Below are 19,011 nucleotides of genomic sequence, written 5' to 3' on the forward strand. Positions count from 1 at the left end.
GACCGTGCCGTCTCTCTTCCCATCTCTATCCGCCCAAGCAGAGACGTTGGTCGGATCATCTCGCACTCCTCGCCTTAGTCCCCTTCATCCTCCCCTCCAATTTCTTCTTCCCCCCTTTCCCCGCCTTCGCTCTTTCCTTCTTGTCTTCCCTACTCAATTTCGGTCTCGCCTGACTAGTACCCCTCACTCGTTTCTTATGACTCGTCATCGCCGTTTGACTAGGTCCCGCTACTCGTTCCTTCATCGTTGAAGTCGAGAGGGTCGTTAAAGGTTCGGGAGTTGGAGAACGGGAGAGGGAGAGAGGAGCGATTTCGACGGTGGTGAGAGCTTCGGAGGTTTCGTAGGATGTCGGTTGAGGTTCTTCTGCTTCTTCGGCGTCGGAATCGTCGGAACCGAATGAAACGTCTGAACCGGCTTCGTCGTTTGATCCTGCTCCTTCGTCTCCAGCATCTACAGATTGTGTTGATTGAAGTATGTGTCAGTCAATGTCGCAGCGAAGGGAGAAGACCGATAAGGTTGAGGATCTCGCTCCCGCGAACGAAAACTCCAACGAAAGGCGAATGTTTGACTTACCTCCATACATTTCCTTCGCGACCTTGACGTTATGCGCCGCCTGTTCTTTCCTCTGTTCCCTAATCTGTTGTCTCATCTTTCTCAATTCGTCCCGTTCCCTCTCGACCGCCCTTTTCACTTTCTCATTCTGTTTCGCCTTTTTCCTCTTTGAGAATCCCGTCAAGTAATCCCTATCATCATTCAGTCACTCTCTCCTGTCAGTGTGCGCTCAGAAGGGGAGAGGGAGAGAGAGAGGAGGACGCACTTTCGGGATTCTTGATCGAAAACTACTTCTTTAACTCGTTTGATCTTTGCGGGTCGACCGTTTCGATCTAGTTCGGGTCCTTTCGTGGATGCTTTTCCTTTCCCTTTCTTTGAGGGCGGCATGGTGCGAGTCTGACGGGAAGATTGAAGCGAGTGAAAAACAGAGGGAGTTGAGAGTCTAGCCGAGGAAAGGAGAGATCGATTTGTTGCTAGTTCAGGTGTAGTGCTTGCTTAAGTACTATCGAGTGTAAGAGTTGATCGGGTCGCTACAAAGTGAAGAGAGAAGGAGAAACCGGATCCTTTCTCATCAATTCACTCGCTCAACTCGTCTCTCCTTGCCGCCAATCCCGAGCAGTGCAGTCACTCGAAAGATGAAGATCACGATCAATCACTACCACGCCGTCGCCTCTTGGCGCTGGAACCTAAAACGAACAGATCATTCAACCGACTCGAACTCACCTCAAGACGACAACGAGGCGGAGGCAGACGATGACGATGACGATGACGATGATGAAGATGTTTGTGGGATCTGTCGAGTCGCGTACGATGGGTGTTGTCCGGATTGCAAGATTCCTGGAGATGCTTGTCCTCCGAGTCAGTTCCTCTCTCTCGCTGGCTCCTTTTCGACTTGAACTGACGCAGGAGTGGTCGTACAGTATGGGGAGAATGCACGCACGTGTTTCATATGCATTGCTTATTGAAATGGTTGGCGACAGACTCTTCGAAACAACAATGTCCAATGGATCGCAGACCCTGGGGTACGAATTCTGCTTTGATCAGCTCAGATAGAGTAGCTGATCTTTCGGAGGTTGATACAGTGACGGCGGCTTCAGCCACTTCCTCGACGGCGGCAAAGGCAACATCGAATCAATCGATCTCTGCTCCAGCTTGAAGACGCCCCCTCTTCGTTCTCTTCCGCCTAGGTACGTCGCTCCTCTCATACTTTCGAACGTCAGTGTGGAACGAAATCGACTGACGTTCGGTGAGAAGAGGCTGGCGGAGATGTCTCTTCTTTCCTTCTCGAATCTTGTTGTCGTTTCTCTCGTACCTTCTCTGACTCCTTGTTGTCATTATCACCCACTCTTCTTGCATTTACTCGACCACACAGCCCGACGATTGACAGTGCTCTCTCACGATGAACGGTTTGACAGCACCTGGATTTCGCTTCATAGCGAATTTCCCACGTGTTGTCGCCTATTGAGCCTCCCTGAACCATCGCGGCCGTATCATGCCAAGCCTGAGAGGATGTTGATGAGGATGTATAACACTGACAGACTGCAAATCGTGGTGCTGATTCCCCGTCGGGCAAGAAAGACGACGAGATAGAATAGCAATTGTTTAGAGTTCCTCCTTTCCAGGTTTCCTGTTCTTGATATCCAACAACTCGACCTATACCACCACACAATTTCATTCCACAAGCGAGTCAGCGTCCTAGCTACAGCGACGCACAAGAGTGACTCGAGAATCGAGAAAGTACGAAACGGAACTCACATCGAACACGAGCGTAGCTCCACCTGGAATAACTCCACCAGCGCCTCTCGCGCCGTATCCCAACTCAGGAGGGATCGTCAATCGTCTTTGCTCGCCAGGGCACTATAACGTTTCAAGGAGGGAAGAACGTCAACTCTCGATTCTCGTGGAGACGAAACACCGGCGCGAGGGAACGGGGAAGTAGGAGGAGCGCAGAGGAACAGAAGACGTACCATGTCTAAGAGACCTTGATCCCATCCTTTGATGACTTGTCCAGCTCCAACTATCGATATTCGGAAGAAGAAAAAGGAAAATCGTCAGTTTTCGTCCTCTCTTTGCTCGTTCTAACATTCCACGCTCCCTCTCCCGTACAGGACGTGTTCCTATAGCTATTTTGCGTAGTCCCGCGCTGCCGTAGGCACTCCGCAACGAGGGAGAGTCGGAAAGAGAGGGAACAGTTCACTCACCTTTGAAGTTAAACGGTTGATTCCTCTTCCTCGAGCTATCAAACTCCTTCCCGTTCTCCAAACGTCCATCATAGTGCATACTCAAACTGTCTCCCTTAGCTGTCTGTCAAAGCGGGATGCACGAAATCGAATGATGAAGTTGATCATCAGTTGCAATTCCTTTCCCCTCACTTCGAGACCAAGGAGCGTACCTTGATTAAACAACTCGATGGCTTATGTACCACCTCAATCTTCAACCCTTCTGCTCCCGTTGTGGAGGTCGAGGAGCTTCCCGAAGCGGCAGAAGTTGCCCCGGCGAATGAGGCGTAACCAAGTGTACAGACTCCGACGGAGAGCATCGCGAGGTAGACTGAATTGGGGACGCGCATGATTCGTTCGAGTCGTGAGGGTTGAGTGAGGGGAGAGAGGAAGAGGGGGAAGTGAGAATTGGCCACGTCGGGATTTCGCAAGATTCTCGGGAACCTCAAATGGTCTAGTGAGACGCTAAGTGGTTCGTTAAGAACAGAGTTTGAATTCCGCGTAGGGTAGTAAATAAGGAGAAGTCGAGCGAAATATGTGCAAAGTTTTTACACAAAAACGAAAGAAGAAACTGAAAACGAGAGTACTGATTCGGGAGCGAGAGAGCGAGTATACACAGGTGTCGAGACGGAGTGAACGTAAGGCAGCGAAATGAGAGGAAAGACGGAGGGAGGGGAATGCAAAATAAGAGCGATGCGAAGTAAGATTTGTTGCGAAGAAAAAAGAGCTTGCGATCGAAGGTGTGGAAGAGGGTTGCGGTGCAAAAGGAAGAATCGAAATGAAAGGGCTAAGTACAGTGTGAGATTCGGATCCGTTTGAAAGTGAAGGGGAAATCGAAGGTAAGGAAAGTCGAAAGTGAGAGGAAAAGTAGTCGTGCGAGTCGAGTCAGATAGTGTCTATGGTGAGGGTAGTGAAAGTAGTCGAAGGAGAAGGAGAAGAGAGAGAGGGGACGTTTCAGTGATGGAACTTCATTCCCGTGTGTTCCCACCTCGGGGTCAAACTTTCCCCTTCCGTTTCAAATTCCTCCACCTCACTCTCGTTCCCACTCCCCCTCGCATGCGCGTTCGCGTTCGCCTTGAGGGACCATTGTCTCTGTGCCTGATCGAGGAAACTCTGACCGTCCGGAGCTCGGAGCGTCAAGTTCCCTTCTCGGAGTTTCGGGCGAGGGTGAGTGTGGTGAGGGTTTGAAGGGTTCGTGAAGAGTGGTAGAGGACGAGGTTCGAGTCGAGGAGGAGAATGTGTAGGAGAAGATCGAACGGAAGACGCGGCGGAAGACACACTGTTCGTCGTCGAGGATTCGGAGGAAGAATCGAAAGGTGATGAAGTATCGGTTGGAGTGACGGGGAGTGGAGAGTTTGATCGAGAGTTGCTGGCTTTGATGGTACCGTTTCGGTCGATGCTGGGTTGTTGACGTTCTTCGACGGGAGAAGGAACAGGATGAGGTGAAGGATCCTTCTTCGACTCGTTCGCGCTCGCGTTCGATCCTTCCCATGCCGAAGCTTCTCCTGCAGACCCTTCCCCTGCCGATCCCGAAGAACCCGAGTACCCCGTCCCATCCTCCTTCTGTCTCCTAAACGGTAATCTCCTCCCTCCTCTCGCACTCGACGGTAATTTCTTGGCCTCTTCCTTCGCCCGCTTCGTCGCTTCCTCCCTCGCCGCTTTCGCCGCGGCTTTAGCTCCCTCCGGTCCCGTCAAACACCTCGATTTCGATTTCCTCGCTTCGGCTTCGATTGAACTCAACGGAGGAGCGACGACCGTGAATGGTGGAGGAATGTCTTGGGAGAGTCGACGATCTTCTGAGGAAGAAGAAATCGGGGAAGGGTATTCGAGAGAAGGGGAGAGAGGGTAAGGAGATGCAGCGCTACTATTGATCGAATCTCGTTGATGCTGATGATGAGTCGAACCGTTTTCCGATAACGACCATGCAGAAGCGATGCTTGACGGTCTTCGTTGGTTATGGTCGAGATCGGGAGAAGAGAACGTCGAAGCTGGAGAACCCGGGATCGTATTCGTCGGTAAACTTCCAAACGGAGGCATTGCTTGCGTCGACCCACCAGCAGTCGAAACCGAAGCCGAACTAGAAGGTCTCGAAGGTCTCCTCTGAATGTAGACGTTCAAATCCGTCCCGTTGAATTCGGCTCGAGGGGCAACCGAAGAAACGTCGGAACCGAGATGAACGAGTTTTTCGAAATGACCCCCGGTTTCTCCGTACGAATCGGCGACGATGTGGATCTTGTGCCCTCGTCGCATCGCGACCGTGATGTTGTCGAGACTGAACCCGGGGAGAGTCACTTTCAGGACGACTTGGTGAGGATCGTCTCGGTTAATCGAGAGTTTCGCTCCTGGTGGTTCGGGTCGATGATCCAGGACTGCACTCGACGTCATCAGCGACTGAATACGTTCACCTGAGAGTGTAGTCAACTCACATTCAACATCTGATTCAGGTTTAAACACCTCCCCTCCTTCGTCCACCTCGAACTCTTCCCCATCTTCCGTCACTCTCCTTTCTCTCCTCGTTCCCGTCGTCTTCGATTCCTTCACTGTCGTCGTCGGCGTCTTATGATGAACGTTTCCTCCTCCTGCACTACTCCACCCACCACCACCACTATTCGCCGAACAAACGCTACTAGCATCCGAATCGAAAACCCAAGGTCTCGTCGAGGTCGAACCACTCGACCGACTAGTTCGATTCGTCGAACTCGTCCCCGCTGAACCCGGTCGATTACCTCCGGTAGTCGCTAATGCCCAAGGAGGAGGAATTACGCATGAACTTGTCGAACGAGCGATCGGGGATTGAAGGAACGAAGAGGAAGAGGAAGAGGAGGAAGGGAAAGCGGCGTTTGGAGTTGAACCACTTCGAGCCATTCCGGAGGGATGATATTGTGCTGGCAGAGAAGAACGAGGAGAGATCGAAGACGAGGCGGAAGCGGTTGCGGCTCGTTGATGGAAAGGTTGATGTCTCGGAGGAAGGACGATTCTCGTTGGATCTGAAGAGACGAGCGGAAAAGTAGAGGAGGAGGAGAGGACTGGGGAATGACCGGGAGAGGCATCGGGAGTTGAGGAGACGGCGGAACCGGTTAGGAGAGCAGAGGAAGTCGGATAAGGAAGCGAGGAAGAGGGAGATAGAGGGGATCGATCGATTGGGGAAGTTGCAGAGATTCCAGCGATCGAATTCGCAGAAGTGACGATAGCGGGTAGGGAAGTATGTCGAGGAGGTCCAGAATGATGAGGTGGAGGGAATGCGAAACTCGCGAAAGATGAAGGAGCTTCGTATTCTTCTGTCCGTTCCCATCGATGCTCATCCTCCTCCTCCTTCGGTACTCTATCTTCCCTACCGTACTTTCCCGCTGTCAATTCCGCCTCTGCCCTCGCCTTGTTCCCTAATCCATCGAACCTTTTCGCAAGTAAGCCTTCATCGTCGATAAACTGATCTTTCGGTCTCGCTGGCGGAGTATAGACGAGGGAGGAATACGGATGTCGTGCGAGGGGGGAAAATGTCAAGGGGAGAGAGTCGAGGGAGGATTCAGTGGCGATGGTAGAGATGCTGTCATCGGAAGAGGAACCGACTGGAAGACTGGGTCGTTCGAGATGCGGTGGGAGGGGATGCGGTGGAGGGAAGTAATCTGTTGTTGTTGTACTGGCTTCCATCTAGAGACAGTGAACGATGGGAGGAGTGTCAGTTGACCCTGATCCGGAAGAGTTTGACACAAGTTGATGATGAACGGTCTTATGCGCGGATTCGAGCGTACAAACTGGATAGAGTTCTTTTTAGCGTATGAGCAAGATGGGGGGGTGTCGAATGGTCCGGAGAAGTGGGAAGGAGAAGAAGGAGAAAAATGGTAAACTATGAGGTAATCGATTTCCCTCTCCCTTCCCGTTCCTCCTTTTCCCCTCTAATCTTTTACCCTTCCGCGCTCGAATCTCTTCCTCACGTTCAAAGAGAATGTAAACTCACAAGGAACTACGGTACGGTCACCGAGTCGCCGACGCTGCAATTCCGTTTTACTCGAATAATTTCGGAGTTCCGTTTCTGCACCTCTCCTCGCGCACTCGATCTGAGAGTGATAGAGCTATAACGAATGGAAGGTTGCAAGTCAGTCGAGTATTCAGTTAAACGAGAGGGAGTTTGTTTGATGAGCGAGAAGGTCGCAGTTAGCTGAGAATTCCACCCATTTCCTCCTCTTCCCAGCGTTCCGTGGAGCTTCACTCCCGTTCAATACATCCATAACCCTCCAATAAACCCCATCGAGCCTCGTTTGAGCTACCCGATTGAAGCGAGGGCGAGAAGAAGCGATTGGGAACGAGTTCAAGGGAATCCAACACCTCCTCTCCCTCTCTACTTCCAACGCACGCGAACTCCATACAATAGGGATGACATGTACTCACAGAGTATAGTTTGCGGTCGTCGTTCAGAGGTCGTTCGCGTGGAAGTTGTGTGATTGAACCGAAGCGAGGGAAAGAGAAAGGGAAGTGAGAGCAGCTGATTCCTGCTGCTTTTCGACTTTGAGGGAGCTGAAGGTTTTCGTGTATGTGTTCAGCTTCTCTGTCTTCTTTCTTCCTTGTGTCGTGGCGTGTAATGTACTGTTGGCGAGTTCGTGATCGGAAATCGACAGAGGCGCCTCTCAATCAATCAATTTGCCTTGCAATTTGAAGAACCCCTTCGCGAAACTTGTAGAAATTTTTCGCATTTCCTGCAGAATCTGTCGAAATTTGTTCTCGCTTCCCTTTCCCTCCAACTCTCTTCCTTCTAGCCACGACGCACTCCACTTGCACGCGCTACTCTTCCTTCTTGAACCCCTAAAATTTGAATAGAAACGCTAAATCTCATTACTGTAGGTTTTCAAATCTCTTTCCGATTCGATTGATGCGAAAGCAAAGCACGGTGATCTGCCCGTAAAGATCTTCGTTTTTGCTTCTTCCTTCTTGTCTTTCCCATGGGAATCAGCAGGAGATTGCGATCAGGCTCTGACGGAGAGTTGACTGACCGTTCGCCCTGATCCTCAAAAAGACACAGCTCGTTTCGAAGTTGAGCGCGATGCGACTGAGCTTGATTCAAACAACGACGACGACGACGACGGAACTCCTCCCAGGAAGACATGTCCGACCGAAAATTCCACGAAAACAACGTTCGAATCTTTCTCGGAATGAACGAATTTTGCGAAGATGCTGTAGTATCAGGTACAGCCCCGAGACATTTCTCCGTGTAGTGACTCAGCTCAACGTTCTTCCCCATCGCAGTCAACACGACCCGCCGAGACAGTCAGAGACGGAGAGGGGGAAGAAGCTCGATGACGAAAAGTTTCGCGAAAGAGTTCGGACCGTCCTGATCGCTCGCGATCTGCAGTGTTTCTCGAGAGAGCCTGAAGAGATACTGTACATACTCGGAGAGAAGAAATGGTATGTAAGAAGTGCCGGGGGAGATCACGACAGGAGACCTAAAAAGAAAGAAAGTACAGAAAAAGAAACGCCCGAAAGTCAACCTACTCGATCCTGTCGATAAGCCCCTTCGCTCGTCAGACCGTTCGTACTGACTACCGTACAGATTCTCCGAAAGCACCAGCGGGACCGACGTATCTGTTCGGAGACCGGAGGATTCAGGAATCAGTTTCAGCGGAAACCTCGAGCTGAACACTTCGATCACTCACGAGAAACCTTGGAATTGAGCTTGAACGGTTTCAGAGAGGTGAGAATCGGGAACGACGGAATCAAGAGGAGCTTCCGAAGTGAATTCGGTATCGAACTATACTCATTCATGCCCAAAAACAGCATCAGCTCTCGCTTCCTCCTGCGCACTCACTCGAAAGAGAGAGAGAGGCGTACGTTACTAGTATCCGCTGCACTCTCGACACTCGGTTTGAAAGGCGGTTGAATCTTCTTCTGCATCAACATTTTGAAATCGATATGTTTCGTAAAGAACGGATGAGTCTTGATCGATTCGGCTCCCGTAACTCCCAATCGTTGTTGAGGATCTCTCGTCAAGAGTCCGGTGAGGAGTGAACGGGCGTCAGGGGAGAATTCGTCCCCGAATCGAAGCGGGTCCGTGAGAATCTGTTCGTGAGTTTCATGTTCAACAAGTCAGCCCCGGGAATGTGCTGAAGAGGAAGACGACTCACTTTTTGGTACATCTCGTTAGTGTTTTCGGAATAGAAGGGAGGTAATCCTGCGAGCATCTCGTAGAGAAGTACTCCGAGAGTCCACCAATCGACAGTCTTTTGATACCCGTGACCCAATAGCAATTCGGGAGCGAGGTATTCGGGTGTACCGCAGAAAGCTAGATCACGTTCGAGGGATCCTGAGTCTCCACTTGCGGTCGCGAGAACTAAGGAAAAGAGACTCACTGTTTGTAGTTTCCGATTCAGTCATGTTGAGTTTACATAGACCGAAATCGCACAATGCGATATGTCCAACGTAGTCGATCAAAATATTTTCAGGTTTCAGGTCACTGCACACGAAAGAACACATTAGTTTCCATCAATCGCGAAAATCGACTAACTTCGTTTCTCGCGTACCGGTAAATGACGTTGAACTGATGAAGATGTTCCAACGCGCAGAGGAGTTCCGCCGCATAGAACCTACTCCTCTCCTCATTGAACCTTCCCTCCCTCTGCAAATGATGGAATAATTCACCTCCATTGACGAACGCGAGTACGAGGTACAGTTTCTCGGCGTTCTGGAACGAGAATTTGAGCGGGACGATGAAAGGGTTGTTGACTTGAGCGAGTACCGTTCGTTCGGCGAGAGTGTGGGTAACTTCGGATCGAGAAACGATGTGTGCTTTGCGGATCGTCTTGAGCGCGTAGATTCGACCGGTATCCTTCTTGCGCACTTGCATGACCTGAAGTAGTCAACGAGGTCAGCTTGCGACGAAGAGAGAACGAGGTACTCGAGACACACCTTTCCGAAAGAACCTTTTCCGATGACCTTCAACAAATCGAAAGCGTCGATTGACAGGTGTTCAGACTAGACGCAGAGCGATCTCGTCAGCCTGTACTCGCTTGATGCCGCAGAGAGAGAGGAAACGAACAGTCGAGGGTTTGTAGACGACCTGAATATGGAACTCTCCCGATCCACTCGTTGCCCTGAACCATTGATCCGTTTGCTTGTTCGCGTCGAACACAGGTTGGAACTTCACTCCGCCGAGGAACAAATCGTTTCCCATGTCGTTTCGAGATTGACCGGGAACGAGGGGAGAAGTTCGTAGATACGCCGAGATGGAAACGTCAGATACTCGGGACACATCGCTATCGAGAGGGTCAGACGTGAGCTCCAGTGACCAAGTGAGAGACGAGAGAAAGGGAAGCGTACAAATGAGCTCGGAACATCCAAGTTGGCGAAGACAGTTCTCCTCCGAGTGCGTCGATCAAGACTTCGTTCTTGTCGAATTCGAGAACGACATAACTGCAGAGCGATTTCCTGAGTTGAGAGCGGGAAACAGGAAGGAAGGAGCGTAGAAAGATGACTCACGGTAACCACCACATTTGTTTCCTTTGAAAGCTCTCCCTTCCTCTCCCTGCAGCCATATTCTTCGCGACATCGACCGCTTCTCTCACTCCACTCGGTAGCGTGCTGCCCTGAGGTAAAGCGAGTCCTCGAGCTTCAACAACTCGAATTGTCAAGAGACCTGACCGTGCGATTGGAGGTCCCGAAGTATCGGCGGATTGTTGCTGTTGTTGAGACGCGGCGGGAGTAGGAGAAGGAGGTGCAGGGATCGAAGGGGAAGTCGTCGGAGTGGAAGAACGACCTGTCGTGGCCTCTTTGATCTCTAGAAGTTTCGGAAAGAGAGAAAATGGGTCAGTTCTCTGAGAATCCGCTTCGCTCGCGGACTCGGGATTGCTCGACAGCTAGTCCCATCTCCCACTACAATCTCTGAACAGCACTAGCTCAATAGCTCTTTCCCTCCGTTGTTTGTCAGCGATCAGAGTCCGCGAAGTCTCATCCCTGCGCGTCCGATCCTCGACATGACCTCTAGCCATATTCTCTATGCGATCCGACTGCTAAATCGTCCTTCGCGGTCCCTCCCTCGTCCAGTCTGAATTGCCGAGAAGATGACGGTTCATCTCTAAACAGCTCCCATTCCTCTGTCCCCGCTCGCTCCGGGTTGAATGACCTGTAGACTTACTCTTTCCGATCTTCCAAGATGACATGCTGGTGTTCAAATCCGAGGCTGTGAGTTGAGGGGGAGAAAGGGAGAAGGAGGGCAGGCGGGGTGAATCAACGAAAGTGTTGAACGAGAGACTGTGAGCGTTTGGGGAGCGCGTATGTAGAGGATCGGCTTGTCGTAGAGTTGGGGTAGCTAGGTGTAATCGGCGAAGATGGTGGAAAGAAGCGAGCCAACTTCCCGAATTCAGGTCTACTCCTGACCTCTCACTCCGCGACCGACCAATTTCGCTAGAGCAGCGACGGATCCAGACTATATCATACACACTCGGTGCTCCGTGTCCAGCAACCCCTCCCGGATTCTCATCGACTCGCTTTCGACTTTTGTCCGCTCCGTCGCGACTTCGATCTCTCGCTTGGAATCAAAACAACTTCACCGTTGTCGTTTGTCGATCGAGAACGATTCTCTCTGCAAGGCCGAGTGCGAGGTAGCATGAAAGGGAGAGGAGAGTGGAGAACGTGCCAATTCGCAGAGGGTTTTTGCAGGAGCCTGGACGGCATGGAGGTGTAAGGAAACAGGCTACGACTCGAGTCCTAGAACCAGTATCCGCCGTCGCGAGCGAGACCAAGCGTCTTCACATCCGGTCGAATAGCGATTTGACGGAATCCAACTCGACGACTGAGGGATCTTGCCGTGTGAACTGGGAGGTTCTCGTAGCTTGGAGGGGCGTCTGGGGGTGTCTGTACGTACCCGTTGTGCTCAGGTCAGTACGGTTCGTCGCTCAGAGGCATACGTTGAAGAGCTGACCAAGATCCGGTTAACGAATCCTCTGATTTTTTCATCCGTGCTTAATCTAGCCCATGGATCGTTGTACGGATTCGGTCGCGTGTCCGTAGGCTATAGTCACGGATACCCATTGTCAGCAAAGACGAGCGGTGGTCAAGAACCGAAACACTCACGACCACCAAGAAAGGATCCAAAGAGACCTCGACGATTCCTTCCTTGATCGTGCAGAAGGACGCGAACTCGAGGAGAATAGCAGGATTTCGAGAGTAACGATGTTCCAACTCGGCACCGACGGCCTCAGTCCAATCCCTGAAGAAGTCACTTTGCCACACGGAGCCTTCATTACGGAATTTCTTCCTGATCATGTCGAAGAGCAGGTTGAGCTCGGCTTGTCTCGCTTCGAGGGGTCTCTAGTAGTGTACGAGTAAAGTGTAAGCACCGAATTGTGAAACTCGAGTTGAACGAAACGAGCTAACCCTAAGCCTTGGTTCAATCCTTGTCTTGATTGACGCGATCGTGAGTGCACTCGTGATGTGGAGAGGAGCAAGCAGACGTCCTCGCGTTGAGATCTGGTGTAAAACTCCAGAAGCAATGTCAAAGCTGAACAAACTGAAACGATGTATTCGGTCGACTTACGAGGTCCTTTCCTTTCTGCCTTATCTTCTCGGCTTCCCGCTTGATAATATCCCAGTTGTTCGCGTCCAGATAATTCAAGGCAAAACAGTCGGAACATTCGAGCATCTGGTAAAACTCCCGCTCGTACGCTCGCACCATTTTGACGTGCTCGTAATCTCCCATCGTGCGAATGATATCGTTGAAGATGACATGCAGGCTATCGATGCGTTGAAGGACGAGCGTGGCTTGAGTAAACATACGAAACTTGATTCGACTTGAGCGCGAGCTCGAGGCCGAGTGAAGCTGCCCGTTGGGGAAGTCGGCTTGAAGGGACGTTACGAGATGACTCGCATGAGTGTACGACCATATATCGCGAAACGGAGGGTCGGCCATATCGAGTGCAGAAGAAAAAGGAAGAAAGAAGAAAGAAAGAAGCGGATCGAGGTTTGTCGCTTGCTCTCATTCGGAACCCCATCTCCGGCAAGCGACAATTGTCGCCGCTCGGACCACGAGAGCTGAACGTATAAAGGGGGATCGAGCGATCCAGATAAGGACGTTGCAAAAGTGGGACGCTTCGAGGGCCTGACGACAGCGACGAAGACAGAGGTAGGAGTCGTAGCAATAACAAACAGAGGTTGCGAGATAGCTAGATTAAATACCCTCCATCTCGAGCGAGACCAAACGTCCTCAAATCGGGGCGAATCGCGATTTGTCGATACCCAACTCGACGATGCTGCTGACGAAGAGAGCGTTCAGAATAGACAGGAGGATATCGGTGCTACCCCATCGACGAGATCTGACTGTCAGCTCGGAATGACTTTGCAAGAAGATGCAGCGCGAAAAGCCAACATACGAGCAGATTTTGGTCGACAAAATTGTGGATTGCGAGATCATTCAGGGATCCGCGAAATATACTCAGGTCCTGACAGTGTGATGGAATGTCAATACAGAACAACACACTCGGAGGAAGAAGCTGAAGCCTAACCTCTAAAATAATCGAATTCAGGTCGTGAGCCGCGATCCAAAGTCCATCTTCAATCCCGAGCCAGGACTTGAACTCGAGGAGAAGCGTATGATTGACCTCGTACTCGTGCTCGAGCCGGCTCGAGACCCGCTCCATCCAATCCTCTGTAAAAGGTTTCGACAGTCGACGTTGTTTACGATTTTCGATCCGTTTATACAGTATCGACAGTTCCTTGATTCTCGCTTCGATTGGGTTCTAATAGTAATCGAGAGTCAGAGAATAAGTACCGAATCGAGCAGCATCACATTACGAAAGAGCTCGGAGAGAGAAAGAACGGACCACGAGACGTCCCGCACCGCTCAGCATGCCTCTCAGGCCGCCAGGACTACGCAGCTTCTCCATGAAGTCTCGAGCATTCCATCGAGAAACGATCCTACCTCGCCCATCGACTCCCCCGTTGAACTATCGACCTCACAATCGTAAGTTTCCTTTCGAGCGTCTTGAGATGGGAGACGTACTATGTTCACCCTGGAAAGCGCTTTGAAGATGATTTTCCAATTGTGATCGCACAGATAGTGGAACCCTTCACTTCCTTCAACCTCGAGAGCGTCAAGCAATTCCTTTTCGATTCTTCGAAGTTCTTTGTCAGGCATCGGCGAGCTGGTGCGGGAGTTGGCGGTAGCTTGTTCTTGCATGAGTTGCGATAGTTCTTGAGCGCGCTTGATGATTTTCGTGCACAGTTCGAACAATCGGAAGTCGATTCGTTTGGAGGCCGTCCAGGTCAAGAGAGTTTCCACTGAAGGTTTTTGCGCTGGGAAGTTGTGTTCAGCGCGACTGATGGTCAAGAGAGTGGTCGATGCAAACGTGTAAGAGGCGGAGTGGATCTTCGGAGGGTTATTTAGTGTCGGGAGTGAGTTCGCCATCGAGGAGCGTCGGGGCGGTACTGCAGGAGTACAACCAGGAGGAAGAGATGTCTAAGCAGTGAAGTGTGTTACCGAGGACCTGAACTGACCTCGACTTGGGGGTCTTTGCGCATTCAGCTCGCGAAACCATCTAGCTGAATGAGATACTCGAGCCTCCCACAGAGGGACCCTGACCTCCTTCTTCTGCACGGGGTACTCAGTCCAAAGGAGTGGAAGATCGAGGGAGGCGCGGAAATTAAGCCGAGCAAGAAGAACCGGTAGCTTTTGCACCCTACTCTTCCGGGACTCGGCGCCGTGCCTCACTACCTTGTCTCGTCAAAGAGCTTTCGCTGTACAGTACAGAGGGCTAAGCCTGCGCATTAGCTACCTCCTCGCTGCTGAGAGAAAAAGAGAAAGCGAGAAACGGACCTTTCGCGAGGTCGAACTCAGTCAGATCGAGTATCATCGAGGAAGTAGATCGTAGTGTCGCTCGAATGATAGTGAGCACAACCTGGCTTCCCTCGGAGGACTGTCATCGCGAGAGTGATTCCTTCGAACTCGTTCTCCTGCTCTCCCTCTTCTCCTTCTCGATCCTGCACACTCGTTGACTCTTCATCTTGCTTAGCTACTGTACCCTGACTCTTGTACAACCTTGTTCGATCCCCAGCGGATTCTGTGAGGGTTTCCAGAGATAAGTTGACTGAATTTGTTTTCGAGGGTCTGAACGAGTTACTGGAGACAGAGCGCGATCGAGCAGTAGCCGAGTAGTCTTTGGACATCATTGAACGTTGTACAGAATGACTAGAGTCGAAGGCGAGGTGAGGATCGGGAAGCAAAACACGAAAGTCCTTTCTCACCTCTGTTCTTCTCACTCCAACCTCGCGGCTAGCTTCGACCTGACCTGCTCCGAGCCACAGTACTCCCGTCAGTGTCTGCATTGAGTGCGAGATCACCTACTCGATGTGTACTCTCTACGCAATCTCGTTCTCCCGTCAACCTCGAGGCTTCTGGCCCTCGCATCTGGACTGCTACACAGATCGCACGACGTACGAGGACGAACAACGCATTCCAACATAGTCGGTAGCTCCAGCGCCTCGGTCGGCAATGTCAGATTCTTTCATTCGTGAGCCATTTCTACTTCCCTCTTACCTCTCTTTCGAGCCTTCTTCCGAGCTGACCCTTGCTTCTTCAGGCAGTAGCCCTCGTACTCTCCGTCGTCTCTGTATCAACAAGCCCTCAAGTTCTTCAACATCTCGGGACGATGAGGAGTTGGAGATGATATCTTCTTCGCTGCCTTTCCCTCATATCGGCTGTTCCGAGGCCATTTCTTCACTCGTCGACAGAGTCCGTGTTCGACATTACCGACGTCGTATCATCTCCGAGCTCTTCGCCTTGTGAGTCTTCCGTCGCGCCAGATCGTCAAATTCTCTGAACCGACTTTTCGATTTCTTTCGACTCCTCGTCCGTGCCCTATCCGCGTGCAGCACTGACGCGAACCCATCGTCTTTCGTCGTGCGCTCTTCTTCATGACTCGCGAAACCGAGAGGAACCCTGTCCGCGCTTCCGCGGACTCGAGCAAGAGCCCCTTCTTTGTCTCGGCTGACCTCAGCCTCTTCTGCTCTGCTTCTTCCCGTTCCTCACTTCAACCTTTCGGCAACATCGTCTCGTACTGTCGATGTCATCAAGCCCTCCTCAAGCAGGAGACTCTGACGAAGAATTCGTCGCCGACAAAGAGGTCCGTCGTCCAATTCGCTCGGCCCCAGTCTCTCTCGCAGCAAGATTCCGAACCCTCTGTCGAACTTCCCTCTCTCCCTCTCCCTCTCCCTCTCCCGAGGGTTCGTCAGTCACGAGGCTACCGTCACCTGCTCCTCCTCCTCCTTCTCTCGTCTCTCGACACGCCGGTTATCGTCCTCTCGGTTATCGTCCTCTCGTCTCCCGGCCTCCAGTCAAAGATATTGCGCCTCGAGACAGACCGTCGAGGGTCAGATCCTGCGATCAATGTCGATTCAGTAAGCAAAAGGTGAGCGACACGATTTTCAGTTTTGTAGAACATGAGCTGACGTCTTCGTCGACGACAGTGTGATCGTGACTTGCCTTGCGGGTCTTGTGAGCTCAACTTTCTCGTTCTTCCCACTATCCTCTTCCCGGGCCGCGCTCATTCTCTCTCACCGTACAGGCAACTTTCGAAAGATCAACTGTACTTGGACCCAAGCGGGAGCAGCTCCATCCGATTCACAGGGACTGCCGACTGTACCGACGAGGTCAGTGTCGTAGTGTCGCTCTCTTTCCTCGGCATAGCAAAAACTGACTCGCCTCCTTCGGTATCAGCCGATACGACCGACTCCGAGCGAATCTAGCTGAGATCCGACGACTCAGAACTCAAGCGGAAGCTCTCTCTCGAGTGTTGCGTTCGACTTCAACCGAATTCGAAGCCTTTGAAGCCGAAGCGAGACGTTTGGTCGAAAGGGGACAAGGGAATGAACCGTCGCAATCTCGTTCGCAACTTGGTCAGAAACGACCTCGAGATATCGTAGAGCATGGATACAAATCGTCGAACAAAATTGCACGTCGTTCGAACGAAGGCTTCGTTTTCAATCGGATTCCACCTCCGACCTCTTCTTCGCATCAACGACCCTTTAGTCAACATCTCCCGCCTTCCGTCGCATCCTTGATCCCAACCCAACCCTCAGCTCAGCCGCAGCACTATCGAGCTCTTCCGAATCGTCCCAACTTCGCACCAAATCGACCTAACTTGTCTCGTCTTCAAACCAGTTCTCTTTCGAGCTCGTTCCCTGCTTATGGCCACCCGTTGAATCTTCGCCTCCCTCCTCTTTCCTCGTCATCTTCGTCCTCGTCGTCTTCAAGAGGACGTCTCCCACCGATTTCAGGACTCGTTTACTCTCTCCCTGTTCCGCAACACCTTTCCTCCGTCGCTCGTCCTTCTCCTCCCTTGACCACGTATCGAGTCGATCCACGTACTCATGCGGCGCCTCGTCCGCTCGCTCCTCTCCCTGCTCGAATTCGACCTCCCTCTCGCGACTCATCCTCGATCCCTCCTTCGTCTCTTTATCCTCCAGTCTTCCCTCCGCCTCGTCCCGCTCCCGTCAATCGCCACGAACGAAACTATCCTCCCTTTGTAGTCCCATTATCGACCCAACCATTCAGTCTCGGCATCGATACTTCGAATCGTCCTCTCTCGATTCATCGTCGTGCGAGTGCTCCTCCACGAGTTGAGACTCTCGGTAGCTCATCGACTCTCAGCACGAGTAGACGAGGCGTCGGTCGCAGGAGGGAAGAAGGAGAATTGGGGGCAAGACAGGATCAAGGAGCCAGAGACGGAGCAGCTCAGAGCAGATGAGTAGATTGAAAACGCAGGCGACTCCTAGAATCCACACAGCGAGACCGGTGCAGCAGGATCAGGAGTTTGAGAGGAGAGGAATAGCTAGATCGGGGAATGGAGCAGGGAAGACAGCTGAAAAGTTGTTTAAACAATGATCGATTTTGGTGAAGGAGTCTCGTGTGAAAGCTGATTCTGATTTCAAAGTGTCTCGACCTGCGAGAAGATAGAACGTAATACTGCGAGTGCGAGATCAAGAGTTATCTGCGAGTCGAACAGACCAAAGTGACGAAGAGAAAGTGCGAGAGTAGAAGAAATTGGGAACAGACGACATCGAGGTTGACCATTCTCCCTCATTGCCGGAGTTCATTTGCGTCGAAGCGTAAGAGGTAAGGAAGTCACGGGGAACGTCTGATGGATGAGGCAAATGGGAAGAGACGGGAATATCGTTTGAAGGTTGCTCGCGGAAATGGGAGAACTGATTCGTTGAGTTTGGGAGAACGGTAGAGTTAACGGGAATCGGAGACGGAACATGTTCGCGAGGGACAGGGAAAGCGAAGGAGTTGGCGCGAAGTGAAAGAGGAGGTTGTTTAGGCAGAGGAAGAGCGCGTTGCGGCCAAGTTTCAGCTCGAGCGTGAGGCATCCATTCGGGGAGACACGTCATGGGGCGTGAAGAATGTTGCGGTGGAAGTGAAGATGGATTGGAGTTGAAGTTGTGATTCGAATGCGAGGGAGGGGTAGGGAGAGGTTGGGTACTGGAAGTCGTTTCGCTCATTGTCGCAAAGTAGTCTCGGATCGGATCGAATTCGGCGGTTGTAGAGGCGGGAGGAGCAGAGTCGACGTAGTAAGAGGGTGGTGTCGGAAGCAACATGGTCGTTTCTGCTTCACGTTCGGCGAGAATCGCCTCCAATTGTCGAACGATTTTCTGCAATCGAGCGATTTCTTTCTTGTTCTCCACGATCGAGATTGGGGCTGATTTTGCGACCATGGCCTCACTGTCATATAGGCGCTGTCAGTCGCTTCAGAGGGCGAGAAGAGAACTTGAGCGAGGGAGAAACTGACAGAGAAACAGAAGTCCAGATACATTCTTGACCTCTTTCAGTGCAACTCGCACAAGGTACCGTTCGACTACATTTCGATTTACGTCGTCGACACTATCATTAAGTCGAGGAAGAGTCAGCCTCGGACTTCAGTAGGACGAGAGCGAAAAAGACAGAGTGGGTTGGTTCGACTCACCCCTTCACAACTGAGATGACGAGGACCTGAATTCCCATTGTTCCTCGGGATATGGACTTTCGTGGGCCTAGAAGATCGCGAGGGGCCATGGCGAGGCGGTCGACTTGGAGGAGGAGGAGGCATCTTGGAAGGAGCGGCTTTGGCTGATTCTGTTTGCTGAGCGGAAGTTGCTTGGGGTGGATGTGACATCGATCTTGACGCGTCGAGGTATCTAATGCTGGTGAGAGATTGCAGAGTCTCTCGCTTGATCTCGAGTTGACAGGCGAACGTTGACCAAGAACGTTTACCGCGCGGACGCTCGG

General features: G+C 51.7%; 9 protein-coding genes across 9 annotated transcripts; 2 read left to right on the forward strand and 7 right to left on the reverse strand.

Annotated features, from left to right (window-relative positions):
* Positions 1–55: 55 nt before the first annotated feature.
* Positions 56–939, reverse strand: JCM6883_007173 (nucleolar protein 12; the record flags this gene model as incomplete). Its single annotated transcript, XM_076631301.1, has 3 exons — positions 56–450; positions 574–743; positions 818–939. 3 exons carry the CDS (start codon positions 937–939, stop codon positions 56–58), a joined length of 687 nt encoding a protein of 228 aa, XP_076488605.1.
* Positions 940–1,187: 248 nt separating this feature from the next.
* On the forward strand, positions 1,188–1,708 carry APC11 (anaphase promoting complex subunit 11; the record flags this gene model as incomplete). Its single annotated transcript, XM_076631302.1, has 3 exons — positions 1,188–1,410; positions 1,473–1,574; positions 1,635–1,708. The coding sequence occupies 3 exons, from the start codon at positions 1,188–1,190 to the stop codon at positions 1,706–1,708; spliced, it is 399 nt and encodes a 132-aa protein (XP_076488606.1).
* Positions 1,709–2,154: 446 nt separating this feature from the next.
* JCM6883_007175 (FKBP-type peptidyl-prolyl cis-trans isomerase) lies at positions 2,155–3,121 on the reverse strand (the record flags this gene model as incomplete). Its single annotated transcript, XM_076631303.1, has 5 exons — positions 2,155–2,205; positions 2,308–2,409; positions 2,520–2,569; positions 2,754–2,856; positions 2,945–3,121. 5 exons carry the CDS (start codon positions 3,119–3,121, stop codon positions 2,155–2,157), a joined length of 483 nt encoding a protein of 160 aa, XP_076488607.1.
* Positions 3,122–3,725: 604 nt separating this feature from the next.
* JCM6883_007176 (uncharacterized protein) lies at positions 3,726–6,419 on the reverse strand (the record flags this gene model as incomplete). The annotated part of the gene is made up of 2 exons (XM_076631304.1): positions 3,726–5,140; positions 5,198–6,419. The coding sequence occupies 2 exons, from the start codon at positions 6,417–6,419 to the stop codon at positions 3,726–3,728; spliced, it is 2,637 nt and encodes an 878-aa protein (XP_076488608.1).
* Positions 6,420–8,302: 1,883 nt separating this feature from the next.
* JCM6883_007177 (serine/threonine-protein kinase) lies at positions 8,303–10,915 on the reverse strand (the record flags this gene model as incomplete). The annotated part of the gene is made up of 11 exons (XM_076631305.1): positions 8,303–8,345; positions 8,417–8,511; positions 8,592–8,819; positions 8,885–9,042; positions 9,110–9,213; positions 9,281–9,606; positions 9,666–9,731; positions 9,796–10,012; positions 10,077–10,169; positions 10,236–10,533; positions 10,891–10,915. 11 exons carry the CDS (start codon positions 10,913–10,915, stop codon positions 8,303–8,305), a joined length of 1,653 nt encoding a protein of 550 aa, XP_076488609.1.
* Positions 10,916–11,462: 547 nt separating this feature from the next.
* On the reverse strand, positions 11,463–12,453 carry JCM6883_007178 (uncharacterized protein; the record flags this gene model as incomplete). Its single annotated transcript, XM_076631306.1, has 5 exons — positions 11,463–11,609; positions 11,677–11,766; positions 11,829–12,065; positions 12,132–12,224; positions 12,292–12,453. 5 exons carry the CDS (start codon positions 12,451–12,453, stop codon positions 11,463–11,465), a joined length of 729 nt encoding a protein of 242 aa, XP_076488610.1.
* A 463-nt stretch (positions 12,454–12,916) lies between these two features.
* On the reverse strand, positions 12,917–14,157 carry JCM6883_007179 (uncharacterized protein; the record flags this gene model as incomplete). Its single annotated transcript, XM_076631307.1, has 4 exons — positions 12,917–13,003; positions 13,256–13,489; positions 13,574–13,696; positions 13,753–14,157. 4 exons carry the CDS (start codon positions 14,155–14,157, stop codon positions 12,917–12,919), a joined length of 849 nt encoding a protein of 282 aa, XP_076488611.1.
* Positions 14,158–15,811: 1,654 nt separating this feature from the next.
* On the forward strand, positions 15,812–17,494 carry JCM6883_007180 (Zn(II)2Cys6 transcription factor domain-containing protein; the record flags this gene model as incomplete). The annotated part of the gene is made up of 4 exons (XM_076631308.1): positions 15,812–16,156; positions 16,215–16,242; positions 16,313–16,397; positions 16,465–17,494. The coding sequence occupies 4 exons, from the start codon at positions 15,812–15,814 to the stop codon at positions 17,492–17,494; spliced, it is 1,488 nt and encodes a 495-aa protein (XP_076488612.1).
* A 232-nt stretch (positions 17,495–17,726) lies between these two features.
* On the reverse strand, positions 17,727–18,898 carry JCM6883_007181 (Zn(II)2Cys6 transcription factor domain-containing protein; the record flags this gene model as incomplete). Its single annotated transcript, XM_076631309.1, has 3 exons — positions 17,727–18,468; positions 18,536–18,627; positions 18,710–18,898. The coding sequence occupies 3 exons, from the start codon at positions 18,896–18,898 to the stop codon at positions 17,727–17,729; spliced, it is 1,023 nt and encodes a 340-aa protein (XP_076488613.1).
* Positions 18,899–19,011: the final 113 nt, after the last annotated feature.

The sequence above is a fragment of the Sporobolomyces salmoneus genome, assembly GCF_050403485.1.
Source record: "Sporobolomyces salmoneus JCM6883 DNA, S_salmoneus_JCM6883_v1_ctg16, whole genome shotgun sequence".
Lineage (NCBI taxonomy): Eukaryota > Fungi > Basidiomycota > Microbotryomycetes > Sporidiobolales > Sporidiobolaceae > Sporobolomyces > Sporobolomyces salmoneus.